Below are 18746 nucleotides of genomic sequence, written 5' to 3' on the forward strand. Positions count from 1 at the left end.
TGCAGTGATAAGCAGTTTGTCTGTTTGCACCAGACCAAACACGACAGAAATTTAAATACAGCCTTTCAGAAGCACAGGATAGTGCACTTACCTATGAAATGGTAAGGTTTATGATCTAATTAATACATATTAATACATATTAAACCTGTTTAACATTATTAAATGTACATGCTGAGTCACTGATATGTGTAGGTTTGCATTATTTCACAGTTGTAAAGTTCAATTTCAAAAGGTTTATTTTATTTTCAAGATCTGAGGTGAACTGTACTGCTGCTTTCAGTAGCATGGCAATAAATGTCATGTAAAATGGCATTCAAACTTAACATTATTGGCATTTAAAACTAACTAAAGCACATGAGGTGTACCTGAGATGATCATGTCATCAACTTTTCTGTTGTTCAGCTGCAAAGTATAAAGACCGTTTCTAAAATATCAATTCGAGGTGTTGGCTAGAACAAAAACCCCTCTTAATATGAAAATATTTCCTCTATTGTGTACCATTGCTTTTATTTAGAACACAATTTAAGTTGAACACGCGTCAATCTGGCAACCTGTGCTTGCATGTGTTTTGATCCAGAAGTGCAATACCTACAGTAGTGCAATCACAGGGAGTCAAACTTACATCCTTTAACACTTACTAATTCATCAGTTGAACTGTAACTTGTTTTAATAATTTAAACAGTACCTGCATAGTTTATATAGTTTTAGCACAATTATTAAATTGGAAATATTGTGTAGCAACTTCATACAATTGTAAAACCTACATTTTAAATAGCAACATGCACCTTACTAAGTTTATAAAATGGTTTATAAATCCATTGTCATCATACAAGGAGTTTTTTTACTGACGTTTCCTGCTAAATTAAGAGCTCTATTTTTAAAAGCTAATCTAGAAAATGTTCTCCGTAAACAGTGAATTATTCTTCAAAATGTTACTTTAAAACATTGTTTATATCTGTTGAAAAAAAAGCTCTTTGATTTATTAAAAAATATATTTAAATGTTGTGGAAACCAAAACAATACCAGAAATGATCATTAAGTTGACCGCCACAAAAATACAGTCAAGTATATATTTTATTATGTGTCTTTTATTTTTCATCTGTAGGATGTTGTTTTTTATTAAACGATTCAGTGTCTGACCAATCAGAACAAAGTATATCCAATAAATGTGATCAAACTAGGTAGAGGCTTACTGTGCGTTCACACCAAAAGCGGTGAGAGCATCCAAGGTCGCTCTGGCCGCCCTGTCAACAACGATGTCTGCCTTCAGCTCCACCGGCGAGAGCGTCAAAATTCGCTACATTGATCTTGTATTTAAAGGGGCTGTGAGGATGTTGCACACTTCTTATCAAATCCATTTAACAATGTAAGATTAAGTTGCATGTGGTGTGGCTTTGCTCCATTTAATTATCCAATGTGTCCATATGTCTGAAATATTCTGAAGCAGCAATACTGTGTTGTCGCATGGGATTCCCGCTTTTTTAAAGATAAATATATATAACATTAATGCACATCAGTAACTCGCCAGTAACTTTTATAATGCATGTTCCTGTAAGAAGACATTGTAAATAATTGAAAATCTGGCGACCGCAATGATCAAACCCTTGGAAACAACTGTGGTCGGAACTAAAGTTCTTAAGCCTGTGTTCTCTGAACTCCTCTCAAGCGGTGGACTTCTTCATTCTGATTGCTTGCCGCCGAACCGCATCATAGCTCATTACCATAAATTTGACTTGATTTTAACTCTCCTCAACGCACCGGCGAAGACGCACCGCGCTGCTCCTTGCTGCTTATCGCCGCTGGCTTTCATTGAAAATGAATGAACCAGAAAGAGAAGAATAAAAGGCCTTTTAAGGCAATACTGGATAAAGATTTCCTTTAAGATGTCTTTTGAAGTGGCATTAAGTCCGTGTTCTTTGTGAAGGCCATCCAGAATTTTATCATCGAAGGGTTTTAATTGAGAGGTGTTATGAAAAAAAATCTGTTTTACGTAAACAAGCGTAACACAACATGCTGTGCAAAATCAATATCTGGCTCTAATGAAAGCGAACACCTACAGAATTTGAGGTGAAACTTAAAACTCTTTGTATTTTGCTTGAGTGCTGAAAATCTCATCCACGTCCAGCACTCCTTTTGCTTTAGAGATGTAATCATTGGAATGGGCTTGAAGCCTGTATTTCAGCCAAAAAAATAACCCTTTTCTTTCTTTAATTTGGAAAAGTAAGAGCATTTTGCTTGCTTTCTTAACAGAGTCCCTTTATCAGAGCTCCGTGAGGGGTTACAGAAATAACTCATTCCATCATTAACCTATTAAAGAGCGAAAAGTGGCTCTGATCCCAATTTTTCTCATTTGGTTAATAAAACAAAAGCTTTGGAAAGAATAATTGTTTTCAGTCGTTTAGGTTGGCAGAGGAAAGTACGGAAATGTACGGCTTTTCCGCTCATTTCATTAACTTCTCAGAACGGAGCAGAACCAATAAATCATTGACAGAATGGTTGGATTTTTCTTAGATGTCTCCAACTTGCTTTCATTTCTACTTCACGTCTAAATAGACTGATTGTAGTGGAAGGAGGGTCACGGTTGAAATCATGTTGGCTTGTTTGTGTTTAAGGTTCGCCGTTTCTGGCTGGCGAGGACTGTGTTCTGGGTGGGGTGATTGTTCTGAGGTGCTGCACATGTGGAGAAGCCCAGCGCTCTGAAGACATCCAGGCTCTGCTGGGTATGTGATGCTCTTAAACGGAGTTCAGTTTTATGATGATGCATGATGGTGCGTTGAAGAACATTAAATGAAATAGAATAGAGTGAATTCTGAGAAATGGGAAAAATCAATGATTTAATGTAATTTTGAGTTCTATAAAGTGATTTTAAGTGGTTTATTTAGCTGTGGCCAAAGGAAAATGAATAAATGAATAAAAATAGTGCTTTATATAATAATGTTACAGTGATACTCCTCTCCAAAAAAAATTAATTTATTCCTATCAGGCAAAACTTCAGCCGTTATTCCAGCTTGAAAGTCACATGGTCTTTGAAAATTGATCTGATCCAGTGCTGTATTTTTATTATTTATTTTGAGTATAAAAGTCAGATTGTTTTGTATTTATATTTTCCATTTGATTACTTTTCTCTCAGTCACACCTAGGTATCTGAATATTTTGTCTTGACTTACAAATGTAAGTACATATCTGGTAAAATAAAAATGAGAAGTGTCTTGTTTTAGTCGTAAGGATATAAACCAGAAAGAGAAGAATAAAAGGCCTGAAAACCGTCAAGTCAGAATGCTATGCCATGATTCTGAAGCCAACTAGGCCAGACTGAGACAAATTTAAGGCATTCATTTTTTTTGCATTATTTAACGGACAAGATTGAGACACTGGGAGCCTACAATGTTGAACTTTGTCATGATATTTGAGTTTTTTCATCTTTAATACACAATCAATAAAATTGAATCAAATGAAGGCTTGAAATATTTCACTTTGTGAATGGTGAACTAATTTAGCACACAAGTTTCCCTTTTTGAAACAAAATATTGAAATACAGTTGAAGTCAAAATTATTAGCCCCCCTAATTATTAGGCTCCGTTTATTTTATTCCCCCAATTTCTGTTTAACAGAGAGCAGATTTTTTAACACATTTATAAACATAATAGTTTTAATAACTCATTTATATTAACTGATTTATTTTAAATTCGCCATGATGACAGTAAATAATATTTGACTAGATATTTTTCAAGACACTTTTATACAGCTTAAAGTGACCATTAAAGGCTTAACTAGGTTAATTAGGTTTCCTAGGCAGGTTAGGGTAATTAGATAAGTTATTGCATATCAATGGTTTGTTCTGTAAACTATCAGAAAAAAAATATAGCCCAGAGGGGCTTATAATTTTGTCCTTAAAACGGTGTTTAAAAAACTAAAAGCTGCTTTTATTCTAGCTGAAATAAAAAACTTTCTCCGGAAGAAAAAATATTATTAGACATACTGTGAAAATTTCCTTGCTCTGTTAAACATAATTTGGGAAATGTTTAAAAAAAGAAAAGAATAATAATTCTGACTTCAACTGTAAATGGACTTCCCTCAATGTTCAAATTTTTTGCCACATACCTGTATGTAGAGTTGAAGTCAGAATTATTAGCCCCCAGTATATTTGTCCCCAATTTCTGAACTCAAAACATTTCTAAACATAATAGTTTTAATAACTCATTTCTAATAACTGATTTGTTTTATTGCCATGATGACAGTACATGATATTTTACTAGATATTTTTTAAGGTACTAGTATTCAGCTTAAAGTGACCTTTTATTAGTTAAATTAGTTAATTAAGTGCAATTGGTTATTTAGGTTAACTAGGCAAGTTAGAGTAATTAGCCAAGTCATTGTATAATGATGGTTTGTTCTGTAGACAAGTGATTAAAATTTGCTTAAGAGGGCTTATAATATTGACCTTAAATGTAAAAAAAAAAAAACTGGTCTTATTGTTTTCGATATAAAACAAATAAAACTTTCCAGAAAAAAATTAATTGTGTAGGTAATGCGATGAAAAATTCCTGTCTCTGTTAACTATCGTTTGGGAAAAAGTTTAATAAATTCTCAGGAGGCCTAATAATTATAACGCTATATGAATTTTTTTACACATTAAAACAAGAATGTTTTTGTGGAGGACTTTTGAAGTACATCTGTGTCACTGAAGATTCTCTGAAAGCTATTCATAACCTTGTTTTTTCTTTCTTTCTCTCTCTCCTCCATTCTTCCTTTCTGATGACTCCCTCACATTCTTGTCTAAAGATGCTGACTATTTTTCCAGGCGTCTTTGTTTAAACGTTCAGGGATAAACATGGCAGCTCCCTGCATTCACAAATAGCACAATAAACAGGTCTCTAAGTGTGGTCTGCTCTCACAGAAAGGAGGCATTGTTATAATTTGAACTGACACTCGATTGAAGAAGATCTAAAAAATAAAAATAATAAATCACCTTTTTCTGATATGCTAATCATGTCTTAACACTTTAATTTATAGGCTTTTTTTTAAAGTGGGTTTTCATTAATGAGTAAAATAAAAAATTGTGGTTATTATTGCTTGAGATTTATCATTCTAAAAATGTTTTTATGGTTTATTTCATTAATATATAACAACTATTTTAGAAGGTGTCATTCTTACAATCATTCTGTGTCTCTCTTATTGACAGTGGAGTTTCTATGGAGCCACACCACAGAGAGCATGTGTGTGGGATACATGTCTGCTCAGGACAGTAAAGCCAGGGTAAGAATTGAATTCATTTATTCGTTCAATATTAATCCGGTCAGTTAACATATTATCGTCTTAAATAAGCCATGTGATTTCAGGCATCATGCATGCCTCTAACATTCATTCTGCGTCATGAATTGCAAGTTAAAATATACTCATCTGCCCCATTTTTAAGTAAAGCTTACCAAGTATGTTGTCAGACTAGCTTTTATCTTAAGAATATTTTTTGTCACATCAATTTTACAAAGTGCTAGAGATTTTGGTCCGTATTGATAATATAGAATTATTGTAAACAGTTGCTCCAAACCTATAATGTGAATCACACCCCCTCACATGCCTATAAATGGAAGTCTATGGAGCAAAAAGTGCAATGTGATCGCAGCTTTATAACAGAAGTAGCTTTACCTACTATTAATAGTTTAACAAACTATTAAGATGATCTAAAATTAGTTTGACAAATGTCTGTATATTGGAATGGAGGTTAGTTGTTTTTACTTCATTTCTTTTCTTGGCCAAAACATGCTCTCACATTATTAGTGCTGCGTAGCATCATCTATTTAATTTACTACATATATGTAGACAATACATGAAACATTAGGATATGAAAATTGACTTGAAAGTCCTGGAAAAGTCATGGAATTTTTGTAGTAAAAATGTTTATAAACCCTTTAGTTTAAAGTTAATATAACACCTAAAATCATTTTGCATAAATCCACAGATTTTGTACAAAAGTCTGCTCAGAAATAGCAAAAAATTCCCACAGATTAGTTGTGTCTGGCCCTGATGATTAGATATTTATTTAAATCAGTTGATGAACAGGTGTATGGACCTTATTCTAAAATGCGGAAGTGCGCCTGTTTTCGCGACTATCTTAGAACCTCCGATTCATTCGCCTATGGTAGAAATGACTAGGAATAATAAACAGCAAAAAACGATCAAACTACTTGCTCTACAAACAAATGTTTGCATGACTATATAGACCAAGTAGAAGAATATAATAAGAAAATATCAAATTGCAACATCAAGCAGCGTAATGAGCAGTTTTTAACGTCAAAAAATGAATAGAAGTGAATGAGACCGGAAGTCTCAAGCCAAAAAGATTCAAATGGCAGTGCCCGCTCGTCGGCGGAGAATAAGGTGAATAGTATTACTTAATCTACTATTTATATTTGGTGCAGATTTGAAAATCAAATATCTGTAGGTAAATTGCCATTTAAAGTTGCAATCCAGGCTAATGTTGTTCATATTTTTAAAATAAAAATAAAAAGTCCAAATGCACCCCCAAAATACTTTTATGTAGTACTAGTATAAACAGCTCTTGAGTTTCTCGTTTTCAGCTGGCAGCAGATACTCATAAAATGAAGCTGTTGAAAGTGAACATCACTGCTGTATTGTGACTGCTCTCGCCTCCGATGACTCCTAGGAAAGCTTTTAGCAGAAAGACACCATCTCATTCCTGCACCATTCCAGAAACATTCCTCCCATTCCTGCATGCATTGTGCTCTGCATGTGTGTGTGCGTGTTTGACGAGATGAAAGCCCAGAGCTGATTGGCAGCTCAGTGAGATAGAACACAGTCCAGAGCTCTCGGAGTGTGTGCCGTTTTAACCGTTTCTTTTCACGCTTGTAGCTCAGAGCGCGTCTGGAAGTGTGCATTGACCCGTTTTAGAATAGTCCTTTGTTGGGTTTGTGCTGTGAACAGGGGCTCTAGTCAGCTCTTGCAGGAGCCAGTGTACTCTTTATCCGGTCTATTGTCAGCGCAGGTTGGCTGGAAGCGGAGGCTTTCTGTTGCTTCGAGCTCTTTGGCTTTCATGCTTGGCATTGATGAATTTCTTATGCTAAAAAGCCTCTTTACTGCTACAACTTCTTGTTCGGTTTGTATGTAACACACTTGCAGTTAGACAATGTTGTCTTTTCACTTGTTTATTTTTTTTAATACAGTACTCGTATTCATTTAAATTTATTTAAAAAAAAATTTGTTTAATTTAATTTAACCCTTTGATGCACTAGCTATTCTAATGCAAGAAAAGTGACCCAGTGTTTCTTTGTTAAATTTTTAAATCAGTGTAAAGGTTTTTTTTTTCATATTCAAAGCTGAATAATTTGTCCCATACACAAACCTTGCACACTATTTGTTTCTTAATTAATCCATTCTAGAAAAAAACGCAGAACATTTCTAATCAATTCAAGCAGTGATACTTTGTTCTCCTCCTGAATTATTCACAAATGCAAAGTTTGTTTCAGGAAATCAGTGGAATTTTGATACATTGCTTGTGATACTTCACACATAAATCCTGAACAGAGACTGGCAGTAGGCCATGTCAAAGGTTTGGACACACACCAAACAGCAGCAGTGGAGATTCTGGAGCCACATTCTGTCTTCATTTTATGTACTGTTTGTCATAAATTATCTATTATTATTATAAATTATTAGTTTATTATAAATGACAGAATTAAGTATTTTGCCTTATGCTTGTACAGTGGCTCTGAACTGTCAAAACACCCCTCAAAGCGATTTTTCGAATGTAAAAATGAAAAAAAAAAAATCAAACCCAGTTTATTTTATTTTAATGACACACAAAAGTTTCGGAGGCTGTGTGTCAATACCTTCGAAACATTAGCCACATTTCCATTGTCGGGCCAATGCAAGCCAGGACTTTTATCGGGCTGGTCCATGCCAATAGCTTGAGCAGTGAGGTTGAAATCATTTCGCGTTTCCACTGTCAGGCCAATAGGGGAATTACCAACCTACGTCACACATGATATCACACGGGTTCAACCACGCATACCAGTTGCAAAAAAAAAAACCAGTTGCAAAGTGTTGTGCGGTAGGATGCCAAAATCGAAGGTCTAAAAATAGACAACTTAAATTTTACCGTACATCACACTGCTTTTATTACCAACCGCAGTTGTCTTTGGCTAACAGCCATCAAAAGAGCTGAATGTAGTGAGAACCTATTTAAAAATATTCTACTCTGCAGTTCTCATTTCATATCGGGTAAGTTCACGCTATGCTGAATCATATACATTACTCGTTTTTGATCGCAGCAATGATTTCAGCAAAAACTGTTAAATACGGTAAATTAAACTGAGGACACTGGATGCTTAAAATGTAAAAATGTAAGTTCACATACCCTGCCGTATAGTTGCAGTTTGCTGTCAGAATGCATTTTTTTTGCTTGTTGATGATTATCCAGGCCTTGTACTGTTCCATCTTCTTTTCTTGTCTTTGGCTAGGCAGAACCTTGGTTTATAGCACTACATAAGTTTGAATCTGGTAATCGTGGAACATAATTTCTTGCATATGACCACACAGAACAAAATTGTAGGCATCCAAAGACTTGTAGGCCTTGAACTTCTCTCTTGTAAAATCACTTGGAGTTTCAATGAGTGATTTGTATATTTAGGGCTGGATGCTTGGCTATTTTGTCTTATCAATATCCATTGGGAGCATCGCAAATGGACCTGTCAGACAAACGGCGCTAGCTTTAAGGTTAAATTTGACAAATAACTGGGCTTAACACTGGATGACAAGCTGTTATAATTTGCTGAAAGCATATATATATATATATATATATATATATATATATATATATATATATATATATATATATATATTAAGGATGTTTCCCAGAGATTGGTTGCAGCTGGAAGGGCATCCGCTGTGTTAAACATGTGCTGTATAAGTTGGCGGTTTATTCTGCTGTGGCGACCCCGGATTAATAAAGGGACTTAGCTGTAAAGAAAATGAATGAATATATAAAAAAATAAATATTAAAAAATAATATATATAATATGTTATCAATATAACTTATCAATATAACTTAGCATTACATTGTATGTCTATACGCATAGGCCTATGTATTTTCGTTCATTATATTTATTATCTCGCCGACCGACTGTTGGCATCGTAGTTGAGTGGTCTCACCACTAACGGAGGGATGACCCAGCACACATCAATAATATAAAACCACAGAAATTTTCCGATAACTCTGTATCCTTGTTTTCATAGATGCCATTAAACATTCAGCCCAAATACTCTGGAGAGACCTAAAACATTTAAATTTTTCCCCAGGCTACAGTGTATGACACTGTTATTTTTCATTATTTAAGAGAATAATTTAAGGATGTGGCATACTGTGAGATTGAATTAATTTTTTTTATTTACGTGCAAAAATTATGGAAGAAAATTTTCAGATTCAGTGGTAACCTTTATCACTTATTATTCAATGTAGTACTTAAAAAATGTCTTTGATTTTTTTTTTCAATTTTGCTCAAAAATTACAATATACACACAAATATTTTTTTATTCAAACAGGAAAAAGTAAAACATGGATTTGTGAAGATCAATGATGACTGAATGGATGATAAAAATAAGAAAGTAAGATGTGATTAACTTTAGACCCATGTTATACATCAGGGTTGAATTAATAGTTTTATTCCAAAATCTAAATTAAGATCCAGTGAAGGTAAACTTTGCACATGGTGAAATTATTGCAGTGTATACAGGATATTTGTGGTCATGAAACTGGTATACACACAGATGAGCCTCTGTGTTTGGTGCACTGACAAACATGTTGTCCGATAGATAGCCTGGAATGCAGATTACATCTCTTTTTCTTTTCTGGTAGAGCAATGGGATGGCAAGATTTCAAACCTTCCAGCTCAATTCCCAAATCCACACGCATCAATGGTGTTTGAGAACAAGTAGTCTTCTTGTGTCCTCTTCCTGCTCTGGTTGTTGACTAATCCGTGTCACTGCTCGCTTTTCCATTTTTCCATTAAAACGAGGGATGGCACGTTGTGGCGCAGGACAAAAATGTATGTGAAAACCACAGCTGAAAATTTTGCCATTGTCCTAAATGTGTTTTTACACTGCGGGCCCACATTTTGGTTTTCAGCTCTTTAACACGTCTTACATTTTTTTAACATGGCAATTAAGAAAACATTTTAATGGCATATTTTGGTCTCTCAAACAAAGCAGTTTTGTGTTTCTGTCCAACTGCTTAAATGTTTGGCCGAGTGTTGATGTTCCTCTCAGTCAGTGAATCTCTGGTTTGCCACACCAAATTGAGTCTAATCTTCAGGTTGCGTTAAGACTTTGTAATTATTCCCAGCAGTGGTAATCCCAACCACATGTCAGCCGTTCCAGATAAAACACCACAGAGAAGATTAAAATGTGTTCGACTTCATTTAGAAGAAGAATGAGTCCGATTTACACTTGATGACTGGAGGTGAATTACATGAACGTGAATTACAAGGCATGTTGAACTCACCGTGCACTGAATCATATTTTTATATTGTCATAGGATTTTTTCCAGTCATGTTATTTCATTTTATCATTTAAATAGCATTATTTGTTACTAATTTAATACATTTTCAATTGTTTTGTTTATTTTCAGTCAGTGTGAAAGTTAGTGCACTTCCAACTGAAATGGAATATTGAGTAGAGTTGTCTCAATACTGAAATTCGATACTAATCGGTACTGAAATTAACAACGTCCGTTTCCCGCTAACATTTAAACGCTGTGTCCACGCGCTCAACAGAAATGACTGATTCGCAGTGAAGGTCATAACTTCTCCGAACTCACCTCTGTTTACTGGGTTTAAAGCGTCTGTTAAGTTGCTATTATCAAAATGAAAACTAACAGTTCCTTATATCATGTTTTCATTTTATTGTTAAGAAAGTAAAACAACGTAGCCAGGGTGATGTGAATGACCTTATACTGTATGCTGTTCCCTTTGAAGATCAGACGTGTCCTCGGAAGTTTGTTTTCCATAGCAAACTTGCGAAGTCTGAACTTACAAGGAGAGGATGCAAGACGGCACTGTGTGTAGGCTACTTAATATTGAGAAAAAACCCCAATCAGATAGGCGAACATCTGCAGCCACGCCTCCGTTTTCAGACGTCTTCATTTTCTCCATCCACACTAACATGGAGCAGTAGCGTTTTAAAACTAAAACAGCCTTTCCAGCATTTTCAAAACGCTCCTTTTTCGGCGCTAGAAAACTCTGGCGTAGTGTGGACGGATGGCATAACCGTAGCAAAAATTATGCGTTTTAAAACTAAAATGTATTAATTTAAATGGGGCCTAAGTAAACAGCGGTGAGTTCTACGAACTGATGACTTTCATGGCCAATCACAGTAGTTTCTGTTGAGCACATGAACACGATGGCAAATCAGCAGTGTTTAGGAACGCGTTCAAATGTTAGCGGGAAATGGACGCTTTAAAAATTCCAGTACCGATTGGTATCGTATTCCAGTATCATGACAACTCTAGTAGGGACAGGGCTTTCTTTTTGTGATTCTTTATAATTATAAATATAATAATATAATAGTTATCTTTTGAACTGTTTGTGCTGGTCTAGAAATTTCCCAACATTGTTTTTTTATATTTTGTGTATTTTAAGATGAAAGAAAGAAAGAAAGAAAGAAAGAAAGAAAGAAAGAAAGAAAGAAAGAGAAAAAGAAAGAAAGAAAGAAAAAATCTGAAGAACAGTACCACAGACTTCTGTTGTATGAGGGATCTGAGCCAGTTCAAGACCACAATGTCATGGAGACTTGAACCTGATAACTGCATAGCATAGTGCTAAAAACCACTCTGGTCACATTAGTAGCTCACAGTCACAAACAGACATAGAAACATGAGGGAGAGTTTCCATTTATTTAAAGAGATAGTTCATCAAAAAATGTGTTTACTTGCCCTCAAGCTGTCCTTGATATAGATGACTTTTTAACCAGTGTTACATCAAAGGTGCAGTAGGTAAATTTCCACAATGCTAACTGCTTAGCATAAATCTCTGAATCACAGTCCCTCCCCTGCCGTCTGGAGCCATGCCTCCTGAAACACGAGCACCACAAAAGAACCCTCTCTCATGTGTTAAAAGCAACTAGTGCTTGTCCGGGGGCGTGCAAGCCAAACTGACATGCTATTTCAGAGTGAATATTTAGAGTTGCATGGTAAACAATATAGGGAGAGACTAGGCGGAATAGTAGTATTTACTTGTGTTTTGTTGTTAAACTAATTAAAATCTACATCATCAATGCTGTAAAAGGTCCCTTAAAAAACTGAAAATAGTCTTATCAATCTTTCATCGAAATATTTTAGTAGCTGAACAACACTTCTTTGAAGATATAACCCATTTGTAACAACAACATTTAACGTTACATCAGCTTTGTGTGAAGCTAAAACAGATTTAAAACAGAACATAAGAGAAATACTTCAGACATGGTGTCATCCTTTTTCCAGCGTGCAAAGGTAACTACAGTATTGATTCAGGTTTTTAAAAAGTTTGGATTCAGCATGTTTTTACCGATCGCGCGCACGCGCGCATGTGCTCTCGTGAACGTGCAGCAGTTGGCAGCGATGCGTACAAATGGCTGCGCAGTTGTTCAAATCTGCATTTGCTGACAGACAGATTAAGCTACTTTTCACATTTTTTTATGCCTTACCCAAAATATAAAAATACGTATAAATACATTTAGATCATTTACTGTAATCATTACAGTTAGACTGTGAAGACACTTTCAACCAGCACAACAAAACATGCTTCTGAAGACAATGACCTACTGCACCTTTAAAGAGGATTTTTAGCTTAAACTTTGGTGTTTAGTGATTTGTATAAGTCAATGGTCACACGACTTTCGTTCATTCATTAATTTTCTTTTCTGCTTAGTCTTTTTATTAATCTGGGGTCGCCACAGTGAAATGAACCGCTAACTTATCCAGCAAATGTTTTACGCAGCGGATGCCCTTCCAGCTGCAACCAATCACTGAAAAAAAGGTCAAATGACCTATTAAAAACAATTTGTTTCTGTTTCAAATATCATATTTACGTTTGTATATGTAATCACGCATTGACTTGATGTATGCAGTATATTAGTAATCCTGAATAATATGAACCTTGGATGGACATGCTTTAGATAGTTCTGTTGATTTAGTGGTTGATTTAGTTGACTATATCATCCAATTCTCTAAAAAGATTCAGACCAAAAAATTCATCTGTTCACAAACTGGACGTCACTCAGCACCAGCCTGAGGCTGAGCTCAGATGCAGAAATTGTCCTCAGTGTTTGGGTTATGTAATTACACAATGTTATGAGCTTGTATAAAGGAAGGTTTTTAATCTCTCTATGGAAACAACATTGGAAGCAAGAAAAAAAGCTCCCCTAATCTTTTTAAAAAAAAAAGATTTCATTTTTCAGCTGAATGTTTAAATGTGTTTATTGTTACATGTATGTGTTAGCGATTAGCAGAAACATGTTAGAAACTTCTGTTCTACGCCAGTTCCTTGTCTACATTTTAAGCAAAGCCTTTTTAATACATTTGAGCTCTGTTGTTTTATGAACAACTGACAACAGTCCTCTTATGCAGCATCATGATTATTTATCTTATTGTAGTCATTTATTCATTCATTCATTCATTCATTCATTTTCTTTTCAGCTTTGTCCCTTTATTAATCTGGGGTCGCTATTGCAGAATGAACCACCAACTTATCCAGCATATGTTTTACACAGCGGATGCCCTTCTAGCTGCAACACATTACTGGGAAACATCCATACACATTCATTGACACATGCACTATAAACAATTTAGTTTTACCCAGTTCACCTAAACCACATGTCTTTGGACTTGAGGGGGAAATGGAGCACCCGGAGGAAACCCACACAAACATGGGGAAAACATGCAAACTCCACACAGAAATGCCAACTGGCCCAGCCGGGGCTCAAACCAGCGACCTTCTTGCTGTAAGGCGATTGTGCTACCCGCTGCGCCACCGTGCTGCCTGTCATTTATTTATTAATTTTTTACTTTTATTTTTATTTAGTTAATTTTCTTACAATACAGAACAATAATTTAACAGAAAAAAAACATGCTAACATACATCATTACTTCCATACACATTTAAATATGCACATGCATAATTACCTATGTATACGCCACATAAACTTGCATGTAAAAAAAAAAAAAAAGAAAAGCCAAAGACATAAGATTGCCATATCTATCACAATTACCATTTACATATGTTGGTCATTTATTTTAATTAATGTTAGGGCTGTAACGATACACCAAACCCACGATTCGATTCGTATCACGATTTTTGACCCACGATTCGATTCGTATCACGATTTTTTTTTCGTGTGGGGTGGGGAAAAAAAGATTTTTAAAACTATTTTTTATTAAATAGAATTATATCATTTTTGTTTTCTTTGTAACAAAATACTTTTGAAAAACCAAACCGAACTAAACTCCATTGTGTAGATGGTTCAAGCATGTTAAAAATTCTTTTTCAATCAAGTTCTCTTACATAGAAAAAGTAAATTAAATGGCTACTAGGGATGCTCATTTCGGTTAATTTTGCTAACAGACAACCGCCGCTCATTAATCTGTTATTATAATACCGGTTAACTGGTCAGATTACTATTAATTTTATATTAAACAAATTGATGTGTCTATTTTGTGTCTGACACATTAAATATTGCATTTTAAAATAGGCTACTGATTTATTTTTAAATGCTAGCAAATTAATAACAGAAAAGAACAACAGAGCATCTTCACGCACCTGTAGTGTTTAGCACAGAAGAGCAGAATAATTTAAATAAAATGAATAAAATAAATAGGACTGCCCAAAATTATTTTCATTTAAATAATTAATTTATATTGCAAAACGAAAATACTGACTGATTCTTTTTAACAACCGGCATAGGCTGTTTTTTCCAATCATGTTTTTTCTTCCGTCAAATAAAAATCGCAGACTTCCTCAAATTGCCCGCTCCACGGAAAAAATATGCATTTATTTAATGCCCCGCTGTTATTATTATTATAACAAAACCTTTTACATTTTAATAGAAATCATTATTTTAAAGAATAAGTCCTGATTGTTTCCTCTCTCTCCCTGGCGGTTCAAGTGCGCGTGCTGCGTGATGAAAAGACAACAACAACGCGCGCATTTGTAGACTTTTTGTAAACAGTTTTGTTGTTTAAATATGCTATTGCATTAATGTGCATACATGCTTTATAAGCCGAAAACAAGGCGCATCTCACTGCCTTTATGTTGACAAGGAAAAAAGAAGAGAAGAAGTGCGGTCCTCTTATGAAACGACTGAATCAGCAGGGTATCGATTGTGCATAAGTGTTGCTGTCTGTGTTGTTACAATTGTAATATTTAATGCTATTGTTATATTCAAGATTTGTACATTCATACAGCTCTGGATAACTTAAAACAGCGATTAGACCTTCAGAGCAGCATGCGTCCTGAAGTAAAGCGAAACGGCTATAAATTTCCAGCAAGATAGAGTGATTATAACCAGAGTCATATACCTTTATCTCTAAATAACGTATAACTGTAGAAACTGTGTTCATATTAACTGAAAGCTTCGTCCTGTTTCCTAGCCTCACGCATCGCGCTGTCAGTCAGCACGTAACGTTAACTCTTAAAGGTTCAAACAGAAAGCGCACAGCACGGTTACAGAAAAGTTTCCTCTGCTGAGGAGTCGGAGCATCTGGTGAACGCCCACCCCTCTCTGCACAGCCACATTAACAACAATGCTTTGACAGCACTGGCAATGTTTCTGCCGTTGTCTGTTGTCAAGAGGGGTTAAGTTGGTTTTGTTTTTGATATTCCTGACACATTCAGACAGTCCCTTATTAAGAGCGCCTTGCGAGCTCTCCCGGTTAAACGCTAATTGCGAGGGCTTAAACGGAGCAGTGCTCGTAATGTCGAGCGGAAAAAAAGTGTTTCCTCACGTTCTTCTTCAACTAGCTCAACTTTTGCAGGCACGCGTGACGTTATTGGAAAGGTAGTCACGGGGTGTGTCGCGATTCTCCCTTATCACACCACGACACAGGATCGTAGATCTGAGTGTCGCGATTTCGATTTTATATCGTGTATCGTTACAGCCCAAATTAATGTCCATTTTTTTATTATTTAATTTGATTAATTCATCCATAATTTGCTGAATTCTATGACATACTAAGTCATCTGTGTTGATTCTGGTTCCATGTTTCAAAACAACAAAACATCACATTTTATGTATATCTTAGATGAAGAAATTGAAAAATCCTATAGAAAATCATCATACCTTTTTGAAGAAATTACTTTGTCATACAGCCTGATATAAAAATCACATTCCGAATAACTTTTCCAGCCTTTAAAATGTTTGTGTAGCCTTCTCCCAGGGTGTAATGTGAGTAAAGGTATAGATTTTCACAGGGAATGATGATTTTCTTGAGGCCCTATATAATTCTCAATGGAAGTCTGTAATTTATATACTTTTTTGAAAGACTTACCACCTTTAGATATATTTCTATCTTTTAACATATTACATGTTTTCCATTGGTATTGTCTTAGTTTGTTTATAGTTCTGAGATATTGTCTCCTGGCTAGTGTCTAGCATGTGCTGAGAGGTCACACGGAGCGTGGGAGCGAGATATGGATCACTATGATAGCATTACTCACCATGCTTTGAAAGGGGTCACGTTTTTCCACAGACTGCTGCCATATGCATGCCCTCCCACAACAAGCCAGTGTTTGGCGACAGGTGGCCTAGAGTTCTCGGAGATGATACCACTCAGTCACTTCCATTCTGTCTGCTTCATTCCGGCTCCCTGAGGGCCGCTTATCGTAGCCTGTCAAAGAGCACGACCAGGGTGTGTGGCCAAAGCAAGCGGCATTTGCTTTGATTGAAATGATGACACCTCTGTCTCAGCATTCAACAGCTGTGTGTTTCTCTCTCTGTTTGCCAGACGCACATATCCAGACTTCCTCCTGGAGCAGTGGCCGGACAGTCTCTGGCGATCGAAGGTGGAGTGTGTCGACTCGGGACCGCGAGTGACTGAAGCGGTCTGAAATCATCATCCTCTATTTCTGCAGCAATATGTCAGCGTCGAGATCTTCACTGCGCAAGAGATTGACGTTGTGTCATTGTAGGACACAATCATAAAGGGACAAAAAGGTTGCAATATGTCTTTTCTTCCATTTTCTTCTTTCTTGCACAGATATAAACGGTTATTTCCGATATGTTATTTATTCAGTTCTTTTATACAACCTACCATATTTTTTGGCGCTGCATTCACGGGCACAGCGTAGACAGCGTCATCTGTTTTACTGTCACTTGAGACAGGGTTAGCAGGGTAATTTGCTTAAAGCATCTGCTATGAAAGGAGGACATGCCAAGTGCACTTCAGGACTAGTGCGCTGCTCTGGTTTTAGTGGGCTTCCAAGAAACTCAGCTTCTAGTATGTGCTGGATAAGACTTGATGCTACATTTTAGAGTTGTCACGATACTGGAATTCGATACTCATCTGTAATGAAAGTTTAAAAACCTCCATTTCCCGCTAACATTTGAGCGCTGTGGAGCACGTTCTTAAACAGTGTTGATTTGCCATTGTGCAACCGAAATTACCGTGATTGCCTGTAAAGGTCATCGTTTCACCGAACTCACTGCTGTTTACTGAGTGTAACCACAGATATAAGGACACTGGAGTGCTTTAAAGCTGCGATTCATTAGCGGATCTCTCAAATGTCAGCTTATAGACAAACCAGCTGATGGACATGACTTTGAAACGCTCCAGTGTCCCTGTATTTGCGATTACACTCAGTAAACAGCAGTGAGTTCGGTGAACTGATGACCTTCACGGCCAATCACAGTCATTTCTGTTGAGCACGTGAACACAATGGCAAATCAGTGATGTTTAAGAACAAGCTCAACAGTGCACAAATGTTAGCTGGAAATGGACGTTTTTAAAATTTCAGTGCCAATTGGTATCGAATTCCAGTAATTCGAATTCGTGATAACCCTACTCCATTTCTATTCCTCCATGAAACAATATGCACCATCCTTGTCATTGTAAATAAGCTATGGGTTGTTAAAAACAGGGTGGTCATTGATGTAGCTTTTAGTTTAGGATTTTTTTTTTTTTGGCTCATGTGACGTTTAATATTACTTTTATATAGCCGAGATGCTCGTTTTGTGCAGAAGTTCAGTTTAGTAATTCATAATAAAGTTTGAGTGGAGATATTTGACACGTGTGCTTGATGTGAGTCGCAAATGCGTATATGGAGTATGGAAAACGGGATATAATCCTTATTGAAATGTAAAAAAACAATTAACTTTACATTTGACTTTTTTAAAGCTATGTATGCCAGTTTGGTCAAAGGGATAGTTCACCCAAAAATACATTCACTTACTCACTGTCATGTTATTCCAAACTGTAGAACACGAAAGGTTATATTTAAGTGCATCATGGGGTCCGTTCTTTGTACCTCGCTTAAATGATCTCAAATGATTTGACGGATTGTATAATTTTTTAATCTTGGTAACTGATCTCTGGCTAATTCAGATAGTCAAACAAGTTAGCAATCAGATTCAAATATGTGGATGAACTGATCTGAGATCACTACATGTGTTGTGAAGGACAGATCTATTGATCCTTGAAATCATGATCAGCAATGCATTGATTGGCTGATGGGACAGCAGCATTATGACATCATCTGATTAATATT

The 18746-nt window shown here is 35.9% G+C and overlaps 1 protein-coding gene across 16 annotated transcripts in view; it reads left to right on the top strand.

The window, feature by feature from the left end:
* The window catches only part of tasp1 (taspase, threonine aspartase, 1), a 57715-nt gene extending 38972 nt beyond the window's left edge, over nucleotides 1–18743 (top strand). For 4 of the 16 annotated variants that reach the window (XR_015505316.1, XR_015505312.1, XM_087278307.1 and 1 more), the window contains exons 12-14: nucleotides 2613–2720; nucleotides 5183–5256; nucleotides 16988–18743. Coding sequence is in view for 5 of the 16 variants with exons in the window: in XM_087278307.1 (XP_087134433.1) it covers nucleotides 2613–2720; nucleotides 5183–5256; nucleotides 16988–17080 (275 nt within the window). In the remaining 11 variants the exon portion in view is untranslated. Of the gene's footprint in view, nucleotides 1–2612; nucleotides 3047–3086; nucleotides 4445–5182; nucleotides 5257–16732; nucleotides 16892–16987 lie in introns of those variants that run through there. The other 12 variants (XR_015505317.1, XR_015505309.1, XR_015505313.1 and 9 more) reach the window with 7 other exon arrangements.
* The last annotated feature ends 3 nt before the right edge of the window (nucleotides 18744–18746 follow it).

Source organism: Danio rerio, chromosome 13, assembly GCF_052040795.2.
Source record: "Danio rerio strain M-AB ecotype USA chromosome 13, GRCz13ab, whole genome shotgun sequence".
NCBI classification, from domain to species: domain Eukaryota; kingdom Metazoa; phylum Chordata; class Actinopteri; order Cypriniformes; family Danionidae; genus Danio; species Danio rerio.